The following is a 19,027-nucleotide window of genomic DNA, read 5'->3' as shown; positions in this document are numbered from 1 at the left end:
TATCTATTCATTTCTTCTGGGAATAATAAATATCAGTATTATCACTGGGTGGCCCTTTTGTCTTTTCTTTTTGCCCTTAATAATGAAAACTAGCATAGACTTTACAAAACTATCAGCGATTCAGCATAGACTCTTCAAGGATTATAGAAGTTATTAAACTGTCTGTAGTTGAGTGAGCTGAACCCAAAAGAGGAATGCTATTTGCATTCCCTCTCATCTTCATGGTGCATGCCTGATGTAGCACAGATGTGTAAGTTCTGGGGATGTTCATCAGTCGTGGTTTCTGAGGTGATTGTGACGTAGCGAAAAATCTGGACAGCTGTACTTTAGATGCAATGCACTTATGGACTGTTAAGGCTGAGTCTTCTTCATGGGTCCCGAATGACATATAACCTGAATATTGCCATGTGGGTCTATACAAAACAAGATACGGATGTCCCGCACGCAGCTGCTTGAATGGCATTTGGTTGAAATGAAGAAAAACCATATCAGGCTATTGCCATTCTGCCGTAAATCAAGTCTGTTTTGACTTGAAGTGCGTAATCACTATAAACATACTCAGAATAAGGTGAAATGAGCTGTGTTAATTTTCATGAGTCTATCATATGGATTATAACACCATAAATGCGATGCTGGCATGAGACACTTGTATATTGGCTGGTGTAAATGAGAGTGAGACTTTGGCCAGTGTTGGGCCGATGTTTTCTTGTGTTGTTTGCAGAGGCGGATTCTATTGATTGATTGCTGCTGAAAGATGGTGTCCCGTTCACCTTTGGTAATACCGGATTGTGATCATTCTTTACTTTTTTTTAATAATTTCTGAAAAAAGGCAGGTGTAGATTTTTTTTTTTATCAGCATTGACAGTTTTCATGTGGTATAACAATCTGCAGGATATGGAAAACTGTCTATTCCATGGTGAAATTCTTGTGTTTGGTTTGTAGTGCAGTTTTCCATGGATTAACAGTCCAGTGTCGCTTTATTTTCGCTCAGATACATTGAATTTCCATTTCTTGACAGATTAGCTTGAAAGTGGAGAATCTATGCCGCTTTTTTTTTTTTTTGGTTATTGTATGAGTGTTATGTCACCATGTATTAGGCTGTTTCGTGCTGAACTGTGGCTGATACACCTGTACCATTTATGGGCGACACGGATATTTATCTGGCGATATGTACTGGTTTGATCACAACAGTTGTGGAAGGTGAAATGCCTGATTGAACTAAAAAAAGAGGCAACTACTGACATTTGACGGCGAGAAGTTCATTGGATTGTGTAGACGCCCACGTTTTAAATTTTCATTAGGACTAGGTGTTGGACATGGGCCCCCTTGTGGGCTACCACTGGTGGGTAGGTATCACACAAGTTTTCCTTTATATACCCTTTTTTTGGTTTCTCTATTATAATTTTCAGCTTCAAATTTCCAACCCTTCCCTATAAAAAAAAGAGAAGAAGAAGGGAGAGATATTATAGCCATAAATTTTGTTCATTTGGCTAATTTTTTTATGTGATCAGAGTCATTGATTGTAATCTGAAACTATCTTAACTGTATAATCAAAAGGGTGATTAGATCTTTGTTTCTGTAGTGGTTACATGGACCTAGATGTGCACGGTCTATCTTTAGCTTTCACGAAGGTCTCATCCCATGGGCTCACCCATTCAGTCCTACTATTTCAGTAGGGCTGTCAACGGGCTAAGTAGTGGTTACGCGGACCACTGAGCGTGAGCCGCCCATCTCCAGCTTTCGTGAAGGTCTCAAGAGTGTGTAGACCATCAGATCCCATGGGCCCACACAGTCGGTCCATCTTTCAGCAGGGCTGTCAACGGTCAGGCCTGGGGTTAGCTTTGGCCGGGATTTTGAACTGTTTAGGATGGCCTTGCTGGACCTATTCAAAATTTTGATTCTGTCTGTCCCGAACTCAACCCACTCACAGCCCTAAGATTCATGACTCAGAGGGCCAATCATGCACGTGTACGCTGATTGGCTACTGAAACCGACAGTAGCGTACGTAGCTGCTCAAGTGACGTCACCACCATGGTGTATGTGAGCCCCCACCATGAAGTTTGTGTTGTATCCACACCATCCATCCATTTGGATAGATCATTTTAGGGCAGGAGCCAAAGATTGAGGCAGATCCAAAGTTCAAGTGTACCTCACCACAGAAAACAGTGGGAACAATGACGTCCACCATTGAAACCTTCTTAGGACTACCATGATGTTTATTTGATATCCAATTTGTTTATAAGTTAACACAGACATGGAATAAGGAAAAACAAGAATATCAGCTTGATCAAAAACCTCTGTGGCCCAAAGAAGTTTTTAATGGTAGGCACTCAATCTCCACTATTTTCTGTAGTGGGTTTACTTGAGCTTTGGATTTGATTCATTCTTTGTTTCATGACCTAAATTGATTTCTCCAAATAGATGAACAGTGTGGATACAACACATACATCATGGTGGAGCCCACATAATGTGGTGACGTTACTTCAGCAGTGAGATTTGCTACTAAATACCTATGGAGATATCATTTGAGGGTACGAACCAAAGAATGAGGCAGATCCAAAGCCATAATAGATCTCACCACACACCCATCTATAGCTCAAGTGGTCGTGGTCGACTGAGTGAAAGATACCTCTTTTCATGTTGCCTGAAATGATCCCTCCAAACGGATGGACGGCGTAGATAAAGAAACATATGCCCACGCAACTTGGTGACGTCACTTTAATAGCGAATCTGGGTAAGTATCTAATCCGCGTCCGGTCAGTTCACCATTCAACTGTCCATCGCTTTTGTACACGTGGCCCAGCTAAAGAGTGAAGCCATGTCAGGAGAACTGAGTTTATGTATGGAACTCAGATAAGCCAATTTAGTCGGTTTAATACAAAATAAAGTATGCCACGTGTACAATTCGTGAGTGCCAGACGGTTATAAATAGGGAGGCAGATGTTTGGAAGTGTAGCATCCTCCCATTAAAATGTACTTTTCATGGTAGTCCATGAATAGTGGACCGAACCTAATGGTGGACCCAGATCAAGGATCTGACCTTCCACGTCTCTAAAGCACCACGGCACGTCAAGATCGTCAGTGCACCCATGGTGTACATGAGCTTTCTCAAATGATTCTCTGCAGGATTGCGTGTACTTCGAATTTAGACGTTGGAACTCGTTAGTCTGAGTCCGGATCCTCGGTTACCCCATAGGCCCGTTTGGCCGGTCGGATTGGAAGGGATTGGATGGTATTGGAAGTAAATTGATTTCTCCAAATAGATGAACAGTGTGGATACAACACATACATCATGGTGGAGCCCACATAATGTGGTGACGTTACTTCAGCAGTGAGATTTGCTACTAAATACCTATGGAGATATCATTTGAGGGTACGAACCAAAGAATGAGGCAGATCCAAAGCCATAATAGATCTCACCACACACCCATCTATAGCTCAAGTGGTCGTGGTCGACTGAGTGAAAGATACCTCTTTTCATGTTGCCTGAAATGATCCCTCCAAACGGATGGACGGCGTAGATAAAGAAACATATGCCCACGCAACTTGGTGACGTCACTTTAATAGCGAATCTGGGTAAGTATCTAATCCGCGTCCGGTCAGTTCACCATTCAACTGTCCATCGCTTTTGTACACGTGGCCCAGCTAAAGAGTGAAGCCATGTCAGGAGAACTGAGTTTATGTATGGAACTCAGATAAGCCAATTTAGTCGGTTTAATACAAAATAAAGTATGCCACGTGTACAATTCGTGAGTGCCAGCGTATCACGCGTGATATGCTGCCCGAGCATCATATAACTCCCTTCGTACCATACTCGTCTGAGAGAAGAAGAGAAAATGAGGGGAGCTGCAGCGCTGGGTGCGTACCGAGAGCTGCTGAAAGCGACTCGGAAATCGTTCGCGGGCGACTCGGTGATGCTGACTCAGTCTGCGTTGGAGATTCGGAAGAAGTTCGAAGAGAACAGGAGCGTATCGTCCGAGTTGGAGATCCAGCGACTCGTTGAGGAAGCTCGAGAAGCTTCCCAGTTCATCTCCACCATGATCGTTCAGGCCAAGCTCAACGAACGGGGCGGATACGGTGCGAAATTACCCTTCTATCCCACCTCTCTTTCTTCTTTCTTTCTTACGATGGTTCCGTCGTGATTTTCTTCAGTTATGACCCTGAAAATCGAAACATCCGAAAAGCTAGAACCTGAGAGAACTTGAATTGTACATTGGCATTTTCACAAACATGTAGAATGCGATCTTTGAAGGTTCCACGCCCGTCTACGATTCATGGCGTAAGATACTGAAATGTAGTCGTAGATAGGATCTATGTAAGTACTCTGGCGGAAAACTCTGCCAGCCACCAAACCCGCTTGGTTTTTGCTTATTCTGTATATGTGGAGCCCATTTTTCTGTGATAAAAAACCGTTGGTGTGCTGGGCCCCAGCATGGATGGGGTTGCCCCAGAAATCTCCAAGATTGAAAGTTTTCAGGGCTTTGATATGGTGCAATGCAAACGGATGTTAATGAGAACTTCAGTTACGGTCCTCATTCATTGGGAAAAGGGCCAAGAACAAGTGACCAGGGTCTTCTGATCTGAGAGATTTTTGGCCTTCTGGGGTGCCCTCCGTCGACAATGGGGCCAATCGAATCCACAGCTTGGGTCACTGAGCATGGGCCCTATATGTTTCGACTTGTCAACTACAAACGTCTGGGAATTTTCTTTCTCACATATCATAGGGTGCCGAACATAATGCCACGGCCTTCCAAGTAAAATATCACACACTTCCATTGGCAAGACGACACACCAAACCTATTTTTTTGTACTTGTTGTTGATAGAAAACAAATCAAGCGATGGTATGATGCCTTGATTTCATTCCCATTTGGAAACCACGCCAATCAATGAGGTTAACTAAGGCTCTCGCCATCTATCTTCAATTTATCCACCATCATCTTTGAGACAATTCACAAAACTACTGTTTTTGATATTAACTTGCACACTCTCTTGCACTGTGCAAGTTTTCATGAAGTCATTGGTACTCAAATCTTCTTACTCCGAAGATTTTGGAGACGAGCATGTTATATAAAGAGTGGCATTTCATCGCCATGTGCTGATTTCTCCATAACCGTCTATCCTCGCTACCTCCAAGTGACTTTCCTTCGTCACATTATCATCTTTCTTATTCTCTGCTAATTGAAGTTCATTTTGAGTTTCCTTTTTGGGCACTTAAGGGAACAATACCCAATTTTGAACACTTGTAGCACCTCGTTTAATCTTTATCATGCCCGAAACTCAGATTAAGGAAGAAGAGACTAAATGGAGACATTTTCGCGGGCTACATGTCGAAAGGAGGGAGATATGAATACAAAATTATCCATAGTATTTCTAGTATGATGGCCAGATGCAACAAGATTAATAGCATTATTGTGGAAGGGGTAAGAATTGATGAAAATGATAAGGTGTGCAATGCAGTAGTTCACTTCTATCAACACTTATTTTCGAATGAAAGATGGAGGAGGCCTGCATTGGATGGCTTGCCATTTCATTTGCTATTAGGGGAAGATGTGTGCTCGTTGGAGAAGCCCTTTTCTGTCAAAGAGGTCAAGAAAGCAGTAGATAGCTTGGATAGGGAGAAAGTGTTGGGTCTGGATGGATTTTCGCTAGCTTTTTTTCCAGGCCTTTTGGGAGAGTGTTAAAGAAGATTTTATGGATTTTATGAGGGAATTCTTCAATTAAGGAGGCTATTGAAAAATTTGGGTGCTTCTTTTATCGCATTAATTCCAAAGGTGTCAGGTGCAAAATATTTGAAAGACAACTGGCCCATTAGCTTAATTGGAAGTGTATACAAAATTCTTGCTAAGGTTTTGGCCTCAAGGTTTAAAGGGGTTCTTACGGGGATTATTTCAAAATATGAAGGGGCTTTTATTGAAGGGAGGCAAATTCTTGATAGTGCACTTATATCCCATGGATGTATTGATTTCAAAATAGCTACAAAGAAGGGCTAGGAGGTGTGGTGTGCAAGTTAGATATTGAGAAACCATATGATCATGTGGAGTGGGGTTTTTTGGACAACATGCTTGGAAAGATTGGCTGTGGAGATAAATGGAGGGAGTAGGTTAAAGAATGTGTTAGATCTGCTAGATTCTCGGTGTCGGTCAACGGGTCTCCAAAAGGGTGCTTCTAGAGTTCATGAGGTTTAAGACAAGGGGATCATCACTCTTCCCTTTTGTTTGTGGTGGTAGTGGAAGCCCTTAGTAAGATGTTGGGACGGGGTCAATCGGTTGTCCTTTTTAATGGGTTTTCTGTTCATCAGACAAGTACTCCAATTTCCTATATTCAGTTCACCGATGACACTCCTATTCTACGATGCCAACGCAGGTATGGTGGAGAAGTTGAGGATGATCATCCAATGTTTTGAAGTCATGTTCGGACTAAAAGTCAGTATAGCTAAGAGCGTCATGTGGTGGGTTTGTTTGCCCAAGGATGCTCTCCAAGAGTTGGTTTCTATCTTTGGTTGTGAGGTGGGAGAATTTCCATCCATGTATCTCGTCTTGCCACTTTATATTAGTAAGCCCCCTAAACACTTGTGGGATGTGGTTGTGGAGAGGGTGGAAAGGAAGCTTGAGAGATGGAAAGTAGGTATTTGTCCCTTCAGGACCGCATCACGCTAATCAAAGCCACGTTATCAAATTTGCCCGTGTACTTTATGTCATTATTCCGATGCTCGACATCCATTTTAGTGAAGATTGATAAATTGAGGCGGGATTTTCTGTGGCAAGGGGCCAAAGGCACTCACAAATTCCATCTTCTAAATTGGAAGGAGGTGTGTAAAGGGTATGATGAAGGTAGTGTAAGTATTAGAGATTTATGAGATATGAATAAAGCATTAATAGCTAAATGGTTGTGGCACTTTCGAATGGAGGAAGGTGCTTTTGGAGGGACATTGTTTCTAGCAAGTATGGGTATAATAAAGTTGGATGGTGCATTAAGGATACCTCTCTATATGGGGCTTTGATAGTTTAGAAAGGTTTTACATCCACCAAAGGCCTCTTTTCTCAAGGGATGGGATTTGTGCTAGGAGACAGTGAGAATATCTTCTTTTGGGAAGATCTTTGGATTGAGGAGGAACTGTTGCAAGCTTTATTTTCTGAGATTGGCCTGCCTTGCAGTGGATCGCAATGTTTATATAGCTAGATGCTTTTTGGGTAATGGAAATTCTGAGGTATGGACCCCTCTGTTTGCTATTATCTAAGGACGAGATTGATGACTTGGTTTCATTGCTTAGGCCGATCATCAGGGAAAAAGATGGAATGTTATGGCGATGGGAAAAATCTAGTTTTTCAATGTGGTCTTTCTATAATTTGGTGCATGGTTGTGGATAGGATGGGATCATCAATACCTCTAAGTATGTTTGGTTTTATTGAGCTCCACCAAGAGTGGCTACTTTTGCATGGCTTGTAGGAAGGGATATGGTCTGACTGTGGATAATCGTTAGAAACGAGGGATGGTGTTTACAAATGTTTGTATCATGTGCATGGCCGATATGAAGATGGTCAATCATCTCATTCTTCATTGTTGCCATCTTGCTTCTAGATTATGGATTTTTTTTCTTTTTCTTTTCAAGTTCAATGTCTCTTGGACCATCCCGAATTCTATCGGCTACCATCTATTGTTAGGTTGGCACAAGGTGGAGGTTGGTAAGAAGAGGAAAGGCATTTGGCGGCTTTGTTTATTGGCGGGTCTTTAGGCGATTTGGGACAAAAGAAATAGAAGATGTTTTAGGAACTTGAGTCATGCTTTGGGATGGATCAAGATGCAAGGGGCCTGGTGGTTGTGTGGGCTTCGTGCTTGGATGGGAATATTGATTGTAATTTTGGGGGGGTTTTCAGCTGGAATTTCTTTTTGTAAATCTGGGTGGCTGGCTTCGGCCTCCTAGTGTATAGCTCTTGTGCTTTTTGGGACTTTGTTTATAAAATTTTTTGTTCCCTCTCAAAAAAAAAAAAAGAAAAAGAAAAAGAAAAGAAGAGGCGGCTTTTGATCATGTGGCTTTTAGTCCACTTCTTTTTCCTTTTCTCCATTGCCTTGTGTAGGGCGCAATGGGTTTGGATTCGAAAGAGACTCATTTCAATTTCCTTTCACACATTTTTGAGAGGACTTCGAGCTACTTACATCCTTTTGTCTTATGTGTTCTTCGAGTTTCAATGCAAGTTGGTAAGCCTCTTCCACGGAATAAGCCCTCGTCATCAAAATGTTCCATTGGATCTTGTTATCCAACCCACTGATGTATCTTGCTATTGATTGATCTGTCGTTTCATTGAGGTCATTCTAAATCATGAGGTGGTATAACTCCTTTTTATAAACCTGAATAGTTAGATCTTTTTGTCAGAAGTGATGGAACTTCTAATAAAGTTCTTGCCATAATTCAAGGTCAAAAACTTCTATCGTAACGTATCCTTCATCTTCTTCCAGCTCTCCAACTTTTTTGTTCCCAATTCACTCATTGGTCTTCTAGAGTTTGGTCCACCACAAAAGTGCATGACACCATAATCAAGTTGCCACGAGCTTAACCTTCTTTGTTCTTGTGCACCTCCTTCCATTTGAAAAATTGCATTACATGAGTCAACCAATTGACGAAGTTCCTCTGTTGCAATTCTCCATAGTATTTGGGCATGTCAACTTGCCCTCCATAGTTGTAATCATGATCTTTCAATCGGTTGCCTCTCCTACCATGGTGACGATCAAATGGAACACCGTTGGAATTAATACCTCCAGCAAGGTGTCCCGTATCGGTATCGGTTGGCGTAACGGTGACCTCCAAAACCGATACGGATACGGGGCGTAACGGCGATACGGGGGTGTAACGGTGTAATTTTTTATTTTTTTTGCCAAAAAATATGAAAAAATATGGATTAAATCCGGAATATTCTAAGCATTCCAAATATGCATTAATTTAAAAATTGGAACATATTTATGGTGGTGTAACGGTCCACTCTTTAGTGAGAAGTTGTATCGGATTGTCTGATGAATTATGAACCAGATAACCTGAATTTGACTACAAAATTTATATATTTAATTTTCTAACTATCTACTATCAATGATAGATATATTAGAATGAATGTAATATGAAAATATCTTACATTTAGGTGTTTGCAATTATTTTTGAGGGCCAAAATTCATGCGTAAATAGAAAAAAATATAAAATGGCACCCCAAATATGTAAAATGCACATTAACATGTTCTACTATGATTAACACATCATATGGCATCATTAAAACAGCAAAAGAATCATTAAAAATGATTTTTACAATTTTAAAAAAAAAGGCCGAAATAAATGCGTAAATAGAAAAAAAAAAAAAATATAAAATGGCACCCCAAATATGTAAAATGCATATTAACATGTTCTACTATGATTAACACATCATATGGCATCATTAAAACAGCAAAAGAATCATTAAAAAATGATTTTTCGAATTTTCAAAAAAAGGGCCAAAATAAATGCGTAAATAGAAAAAAATATAAAATGAACCCCAAATCTGTAAAATGCACATTAACATGTTCTACTATGATTAACACATCATATGACATCATTAAAACAGCAAAAGAATCATTTAAAAATGGTTTTTCGAATTTTCAAAAAATGGGCCAAAATAAATGCTAAAATTTAAAAAATATTAAAAAAATATAAAATGGCACCCCAAATCTGTAAAATGCACATTAACATGTTCTACTATGATTAATACATCAAATGACATGATTAAAACAGCAAAACAACCATTAAAAACTGATTTTTCGAATTTTATAAAAAGGGGCCAAAATTCATGCGTAAATGGAAAAAAATATTAAAAAATTATTAAATGGCACCCCAAATCTGTAAAATGTACATTAACATATTCTACTATGATTAACACATCATATGACATGATTAAAACAGCAAAATATATTAAAAAAAGTATAAATACCTATTTTTGACGAATTTCTGAAAAATGGCCCACCGAGCTTTGATTCAAAAAAATCTATAATATAATGTGTTTTTCTATCAAATACCTAGCTAAGGTTGGTCGAAATTAGTAGTAGAAGGAGTTAGAAACAGTTTGGAAGCAAGAGGTTTCAAAAAAACAGCAAAAACAGAGCTAAAAAAAAAGAAGTTACCGTTACGGGCCCGTAACGGCCCGTTACGCCCGTATCAGGCCGTTACGCCCGTATCGGTCCCGTATCGGCCGATACGGGTACAAAAAATCGAATCGGCCATTTCAGCCCCGAAACGGGTAACGGTTCGCACCGTTACCGCTACGTATTGGCCGATACGGCCGATACGTAACCGTTGGAATTAATACCTCCAGCAAGGTGAATAACAGTAATGGTGCTAGTAATGGCCAACCTTATGGTCGTTATGCGCTTGTAATGGTCTTTTTTTTAGTGGAAGAAAATGTATTGGCTACGTATCGGATCGTTATTCCGTTACAGGCCTCTGTTTTTCTTTTTTTTCTTTTTTCCAGACCAGGTGTTACAGCCCTGTATCACCTAATGGGTCCCTCCATTACCATTGCAGTCATTGTGCAACCGTTTTGAATATCATGGCTTCAGGATTCTATGGTTTTGCCACTTTTCTATGTATGAGAAGGCTCTCCTTGAAGCTGTGTAGACAGTGTCAACTTATCCAAAATATTCAAGATCTCCTGAACCACTCCTTCCAATCAATCTGGTCTACTATCCATTCGTTCCGAGGTGTTCTTCTCATTGCTTGCTATTCCACGGATTAACTTGTTTTCACTCCAATTTGATGTAGGACGAATGAGAAAGAAAATAAGAAGGGAAGAAAGCAATTTCGCACTACCCAGCAATTCAAAGATGTTGATTGTCTTAAGGGTCTCTCCCTCTGCAAGAGAATGTTCTCCCTAAACACACTTTTTTCATTCGCATACAACATCTCGAAAATATACATAAAAACTCAGTTATTTAAATTTTAAAAAGAATAAAAGGCACCACACATACATGGACTTAAATCCCCCCTTTTCTTTTATTCTCTTGTGCTTATTTCTGTTTTATCTTATTAAGATCTCCTAAGATATTAATATATCTTATTAATAATTCTTCAATATATTAATATATCTTCTAAAACACAAATCTCTCAAAATAGTAAATTATTAATGATCTATATCAATTTAAGATCCTCCAGCATCTTTTTTAGCTAAATAAATAACTTAACGAATCAAAACTAAAACCACATGAAGGACCCCATCTCTTAAAAATCTCCAAGCACAACTCAACTTATGGTGCCCATCAATAGGCTATGGGACCTGCAAATTGGACTTTTGGAGTATCAAGGTTAGTTAGGAAGCAAGCCAAAGAGATTAAGCTGTTGAAGCCAATTGATCATTGCAAGGTATTCAATAACGCTAGCAGTGGCTGTAACGGCCATTATGGACAATTAACAAAAAAGCCGTTATCAGCGACTTTTTCCATAACGGCCGTTATGGACACGTAACACGTAACAGTTCCCACCATTACCATTTTTTAATACCGTGTATAGTTTCCCTTTAAGATCAAATTTTTAATGGAGTTTAGTTCCTTTCAATTGGTGGGTAATGCAAGCATGAACAAGCACATGATGATGAAGATGTGGTCTCCAAATGCCCAATTTGAAAGTCCCCTAGTCCGTCTAGTGGGACCCACATGTTGAGTTGTGCTTAGAAATTTTCAAGATATGGGGATCGTTTGTGTGGTTCTAGCTTGATTCTTTGAGGTCCTTACGTGATAAAGAGTTTTGAGGATATTTAAAGGGATATTGAGTCGTTAATGGTTTGCTAATTCGATGGATTTGTGACTTAGAAGATCTCTAATTGGAGATATTAATACCTTGGGGAATCTTAAGATATATTGATATTTTGGGAGATTAATAAGATAAGAAAGAGATAAGCATAAGAGAATAAAAGGAAGGGAGAGATTTAGGTCCGTGTGTGTGTGTGCGTGGTATTTTTGGGTTGTTTTCTTAGTTTAGAATAATTGAACTGTATGTGTTTGTGTGTGCACATGCCTTGTAGATGTTGTATGGCAATGGTATGGGAATAAGTAAAAAGGTTGAGTTTAGGAAGAAAGCATTATCCTGAAAGGGTTGAAAACCCTAAAAATAAAAATAAAAATAAAATCGACATCTTTGAATTGTGGGGTTGTGTAAAAATCTGTGCTTCTCCTTTCTCTTAATTTCTTTCTCATCCATCCTACGTCATATAATTCCTCTTTGAAAAATCTTGACCAGCTTTGATCGTTGGATTTGCCAATATCAGAAGTCTATGATCAATCTTAACTTTTTATGTGAGAGTTTGCTAATTTTAGATGCCCATCTTCAACCACCAAACACAAACATACCACTCATGCCACCACGGCATTTGTGATGTTGTGGGATGTTCCTAGCATGGTTCTAACGTAGGGATGAACGTGATGAGGTCGATCACCGTCTTCCTCAAGGATAACTACTCCAAATCCACAGAGCTTCTCTGGACTCCTCACAGAGACTTCTCGAATCGACAAGGAAAAAAGCAAGAAAAATAGAAGTAAATTCTATAAAATTCGTAATTCGATTGATGAATGAAATAAACGAGTTCACAACCCTTTAGATAGGGATACTATGCAATGGGAGAGATTTCAAAATCAAACAACAACTAAAACTCCTAGAATTCGCAACTTACTATAAATAGTAAACTTACTACTTATAGACGGTCGTGATTTCCACTAGTGCGCAAAGTTTTCAGCCAAAAATAGTAAGTGTCCTATTTGGCTTCACCACGTTGTTCTCCTAATTATTCTAAGCACTTTTCACGTTGGGCATAACTCCTAAAGCCCAACAGATGAAGAGTTATAATCAACTAAAACTTACTATTTATAGTAAAAACGAATTAAAATAGAGAAACGACTGTCGATCTGATGGTATTTCGCAAATCCGGCTTGCGCAACCCGGCGTAGCAGGGTTGGGTGGCTAAAGTAGCTCGTTCTACCCCAAAATCATATATTTTACGACTGATAACTGATTCTGGATTGCGAGATATGCCTGATTTAAGGTCTAACGGTCCAGATCACTTCTGTCGTTGACCGGGCCTTTTCTGATCCATCTTGGCCATGAAACTGTCCGCGACCCGCTCTACATCAGGTTCACATGTTGAATTTTACTATTCCAAAAAATGTGGCTTCTCCATTTATCACGTGGGCCACATGCATGAAGAAACTGACCTCTCAAAAAAAAATGGTACAAGGAAGCTGACAATCAGAAACGGTATACGTGCAACGTGCATGTGTTGCTCTCCTGAAGATGAAGCAAATTCCTTGGAAAAGGTCTTAGGATATTTTCCACTTATTCGTACAAAAGGATTATATCATTAAGGTAGACTCTTGAGTATGTTATTGAGTGAGCATTCTTTGATAACTCGGTACCCTGGGAACCAGCCTCCATGTTTGATTGTATCCGGACTCCATCCTGATTAAATATTTTTATTTAGTCATTTTTGAAGGGAAGCTAATGATATTGTGAATTCTCTGGTGAAGGAATGTGTTTCCAGGACTACTGCCGCCTTGTTTGATGCATTCTTTCATTTTAATAGAAATTTTGTTGTTATCTAAATTGCACAAGTGAAATGGTTTGTACTGAGCCCCATATGAAATTAAATTAAGTCTATGGGGGGCCCATGTTTTGAGAGTCCAGATTGGCTTGGCCCCGGTAGGGGAAGCCCCAAGGAAGGCCACCAATAAATGTGGGCTATTGCTTTTATTGTATTTCCTGGGCCACTAATCAAATATCCCGGATGTTGCAATCTGAGAGATTTTGGGGGCATCCTCCATCCACCATTGGGCCAATCAGATCAATGGTCCGAACTACTGAGACATGGACCCACATACTCATGGAATCCTGGTTGGCAGCAAACTTTCTTTATTCCATCCATCTTGGTTTTGTTCATTCTAGTCAAGCACCACTTTAACCATGAACAAATGCTTGTTGCAGAAGTCAAGCCCAGTAAAGATCATGTGGGGGCGACACTTGAGATTCCTTCCGAAGAGAGTCTCCCAAAGGCTGCATCATAAGTACATGCCATGGCAACCTCAACTTGATAGGTACTCAGCCATCAATCTCTCTGATGAGATTTTGCAGATGAATATTTTGAATAGATTGTTATTTGGGTTTCGTTCTTATGAGAAGTGTTGGAAGTCTTGCATTCTGCATTTTGAATTCTATTCCATGGCCTAAGTAGGCATTAGGTTTAGAACACCCATTTGTTAAACAGTTTGTTGCGAGGATAAAAGATCTTATTCATTAGCAATGAAAGTGCCTGATAACTATGAGTTTGGTGCTTACATGGGTCATGCGGCATTTTTTTTCAAAACAAGTAGTACCACAAAGAAGTTATGAAGTCCTCCTTTCATCATAATACATATACCACAGTCATTCGATACAATCAATATCTAGTTTCATTTCTTAATAGAAACTTTATTGGGATTTTCCTGACATGCCATGATAAAATTCAAATAGTTATATTTATTTGTTTTTGTATTAAAAGAAATTATTATTTTTATCGGTTACAATGTCTTATTTTTAAGAAATAGAAATGGGAATATAACCCCTCAAGGTAATGGATACACAATGTAATACATGGGCATTTTTATATTGGGCTCAAGTGGGGTGGCCCATGGGATGCAGGGGCACACTCGGGGTGGGCAGCCCGTGTGAGGCAGGTGGCTCGTGTGAGACGGAACCCATGTGATGTGAGGCTAATGAGGAGGGTTCGATCGAGGTCCTAACCCATGGGATGTGGGGCCTAGGCTATGAGATAAAGGGATTGATTCATCATGCTCTATCAATTTGAGCTTTTAGAACAAGTGGTTAATTGTCCTACATCAAAGTGGTATCAGAGCAGGATGTCTCGTGTTCGAGACCTGGATGCAAGGGCTCACTCGGAGTGGGTGGCCCGTGCAAGGCAGGTGACTCATGTGATGTGAGGCCCACGAGAGGGGTTCGGCCAAGATCCTAACCCATGGGATGTGGGGCCTGAGCTATGAGATAAAGGGATTGATTCGCCATATTCTATCGGTTCGAGCTTTCAGAGCAAGTGATTAATTGTTCTGCATCACACTACTAATAAAAAGAGTAGGCCTGATGACCCCACCTTAGCTAGGGAGTCCAACTAGAGAACTCACTTTCCCAAAACATGCCAAACGAAGCATGAAACCATAACCAATCAAAGGAGGCAACTATCGAGTCGAATAGAGAACCAGCTTCCCTGAAACATTATCCATTTTTAGAAATTATCGATTGCATGCCAAACAGTGGAAAAGGAAAAATGATTTCCCTTTGATCTGACAGTTTGTACCATTTGGATAGCCAAAAAAAAAATAAAATTTGGTGGATTCCACCAAGCAATCATTACATTTTCCATAGTTTGGATACTTTGCACAAGAAACTTAGGTGGGTACTGTGAGAGGAGTTTGAGATTTTCACTTGCTACCCAGATAAGAACTCAAAATTGGAATCCATATTTCAACAGTTCTCATGGAAATCACCAATTAATTATTAAATTTGCTTTTTTTCTCTTTTCTTTTGCTTTGAATTCCATGTATCCAAACATGACCTTAGTTCTCAAGTACTGGAAAATGTTTTGAGATGAAAAGTTTTTCCATGGTTCACTAATCTAGACCATTGGCCTAGTGTCCCACCGTTGATGGACCATGTGGAAAACAACTCCAGATTGGTTTACCTCTTCCTCCCTGTCTATTTGTAGGCCATAAATCAAAAGGTTTAATTGTGGGATGCAGATTGCCTGCCAAAGCCTTTCTCAAGAACTTCCTGGGACGGGAAGCTAGGTGGCGCCCACTGTGATATTTGTGCCCCGTCCATCTGTTTCACTAGATAACGTTAGCGCACATGGGCCGAAAAATGAGGCAGATCCAAAACTCAAATGGGCTGCACAATAGGAAAAGGTGGGTAGGAAATGCCCGCCGTGATGTTTATATGCCATCCATACCCTTCATAAGGTCATTTCCACTGGGATGAACTGAAAACACAAAAAATATTAGTCTGATCCAAAACTTCTGTGGCCTCACAAATGTTTCAACGATGGACCTTCAATCCTCACTGTTTGGTGTCGTGCAGCCCACTTGAGTTTTGGATCTGCCTCATTTTTTGGGTCCATTTCCTAACTTCACCTGGCAAAACGGATGGACGGGTGGATTTCTCACAAACATCACGGTGGGCCTCACCTAGCTTCCATCCTGCGAAAGGCTTTTTGCAAGCAATCTAGATTTGTGAGGGCGTGGACTATCCATGGTGGGACACAAGTCACACCACACTAGCTACCTTGATTACTAAACCTTGGCTCCCACTCGTCAGAGCCCAGGAACCCCCGTGTATTGAGGAAGATCGTAGCTAGAGTTAATGATGGATGGCTGAGGACACTGCATTATACGATCTCTTTCCATTTTGAATCCAATGGGAATTGCTCCGTTGGCTATTTTGGTAACTCTTCTGGAATTAGATCCTTTGAGAAGTCAATATCAATGGCTATTATTTTATAAAGGGGGTGTGTTCCGGTGGCACCGGGCAGATGTGGGGTCCAGTTATGAGTTTACAGATTCCAACCCGTCCATAAGATCCGCTACTTCAGAAAGCCTCCAGAGCCCAAAATTCAGACCGATCCAAAAGTCACATGGGCCACAGCACAGGGAACGTTTTGGGAGGGAATGTCCACTGCTGATTATCGTAAGGGCCCCACCATGTTGTGTACATATGATCAAGGTCGTCATGCCAAGCTGTTTTGCCACTCAGGTGGGCCCCTATGGAATTCAAGGGTGGATGTTCCTTCACAGCTGTCAAATGGATGGTTAAAAGCAAAACGGTGATTGATCGAGATTCAAATGGAAAATCAGATGGATAATATTATCTTTTCAATGCAAAATGTTCCGCTATGATCAAACCAGAGTTTGGAGTCGCATTTGAAGAGTTGCCACCAGTTTTCAAATGGTGCAAAACTAACGGCTAAACAATTTCCTACAACTGTTGCACGGAGCCCGTGCAGCAAAAAGCTCTGTAGGGCCCTCTGCTCTGTGTGTGTGTGTGTGTGTGTGACATCCGCTCCGTCCATCATTTGCATCAGATCATGCTAGGATGTGAACCCAAAAATCAGGCCCTATTATGCGACTGAGCCACACCACAGGGAACAGCAGGGATGGGAACGCCCACGGTGATGTTTAGATGCCATCTAAACCGTTCATAAGTTGACTGCGAAAGAATCAGGGGAAGAACCAGATATCTGCCTGGTCCAAAACATCAGGCGGGCCCTAATATTTCAACGGTGGGCATCCCCATCGGAAGCCGATTGCGTCCTAGACGATCATCCGTCCGGGCAGGGTTCTGTGGGGCCCACCGTGATGTAAGGGTTTTATACACGCCGTTCATCCCTTTTATAAGTTCATTTCACGGTTTGATTTAAAAATGAGGCAGGTCCACAGCTCCAGTGGACCACACCCAAGGAAGCAGCAGTGATGATGACACCCACCGTTGAAACCTTTCTAGGGACCACCGTAATGTTTTTTTTTTTAAACCATCCAACCTATTCATAAGGTAATGTCGAGCTGGATGAAGTGAAAACATAAATATCAGCTTAATCCGAAACTTCTGCAGCTCCCAGGAAGTTTTTAATGGTGATCGTTCAATCCCCATTTTGTGGTCCACTTAAGGCTTGTTTCTGTCTCATTTTTGTGTTTATGCCCTAAAATGATCTTCAAATATGGATGGACGGCGTGGATAAAACCCTTACATCATGGTGGACCCCACAGATCCCTTCCCGGACGGGTAGGATGCAATCCGCCTCCATCCCCATCCCACTTTTCTCTACAGTGTCCAACTTGAATTTTGGATCGGCCTTGTTTTTCTTACGCACTTACTAATATGAGCTGTTGCAGATGATGAACGGAGTGGATGTCACACACACATACCGGTGGGCCCCACAGAGCTTTTTGTTGCATGGGTCGCTGTAGGAAATCCGCGTCCGTCCATGACGGGTGTTTCCTGGCAGTAGAGGTCAACAAGAGGGACAGATTCCTGATAGTGGTCTCCCATATGCGTGGCTATGATTGAGTCATTGGATTCTCTAATCAACGGTTGTGGTTGACTCTATCTCCATCTACGCGCAAGAGAAATGAGAAAACTCCCGACATTGACCATTCAGACGTCTATTTGGTAAAGGGACGGTGCAGTGAGTGGGCCAGATACAAGGGATCAGTCAATGGTCGATGGAGATTGATCAGCCCAAGGAACGGTGCGTGTAAGGCCTAACTTTTGGTGATTGATATTGATTGCATGGTGGGGCCCAGTGAGATGAACCTAACCATATGACCGGGACTCCATTTCAATTGGATGACCAGCATCATTTGATGGGGATGGATGGTGGGGCCCACCATGATGAGTGATGTATGATGGACGTCCACGCCCTCTATTTGAGATGCTAGTTCCTGCAGTCGAAAGCTACATGGGGCCCACCAATGCCTGTGAGAAATCCTCACCGTTCCAGCTCATGTTCGGACATGCCCAAAAAAGAGCCAAATCCAAAACTCAAGTGGACCACACTCTAGGAAACAGTGGGGATGGAACACCCACCATCAAAACCTTAATAATATTAGTTTTGGATCAGGCTAATATGTGTTTTCGGTTCATCCAATTAGAATGAGCTTTTGAACGGTTTGGATTGCACATAAACATCATTGCAGGCGTTGGGACAGCTTCAACGGTAAGTAATTTCATCCCTGCTGTTTCCTGAATTGTGATCCAATTAAGTTTTGAATCTGCCTCATTTTTTGGATCATCTCCTTACTATAAGTTAGAAACTGATGGATGAGGTGGATTCTCACGAACATATGTGCCCAAATAGCTTCGTACCACTTAAGTTGTATTGCTCTACTTTGCGTCGGTTCATGTTAGGATGTAATTAAAAGTAAGTTTAATTTAGAACTTACGCTGACTATGACTATGTACAGGCAAAAGTAAGGATGGAAATGTTACTATTG

At 40.9% G+C, this 19,027-nt stretch overlaps 1 protein-coding gene across 1 annotated transcript; it reads left to right on the top strand.

Annotated features, from left to right (window-relative positions):
• The first annotated feature begins 3,810 nt into the window (after nt 1–3,810).
• On the top strand, nt 3,811–14,326 carry LOC131231371 (mitochondrial zinc maintenance protein 1, mitochondrial). Its single transcript, XM_058227535.1, has 2 exons — nt 3,811–4,077; nt 13,977–14,326. Exons 1-2 carry the CDS (start codon nt 3,837–3,839, stop codon nt 14,054–14,056), a joined length of 321 nt encoding a protein of 106 aa, XP_058083518.1. The 5' UTR covers nt 3,811–3,836; the 3' UTR covers nt 14,057–14,326.
• The last annotated feature ends 4,701 nt before the right edge of the window (nt 14,327–19,027 follow it).

Source organism: Magnolia sinica, chromosome 17 (assembly GCF_029962835.1).
Source record: "Magnolia sinica isolate HGM2019 chromosome 17, MsV1, whole genome shotgun sequence".
Classification (NCBI taxonomy): Eukaryota; Viridiplantae; Streptophyta; class Magnoliopsida; order Magnoliales; family Magnoliaceae; genus Magnolia; species Magnolia sinica.
Note: the sequence above shows the minus strand (reverse complement) of the source record. Positions and strands in the feature narration are given on the sequence as shown.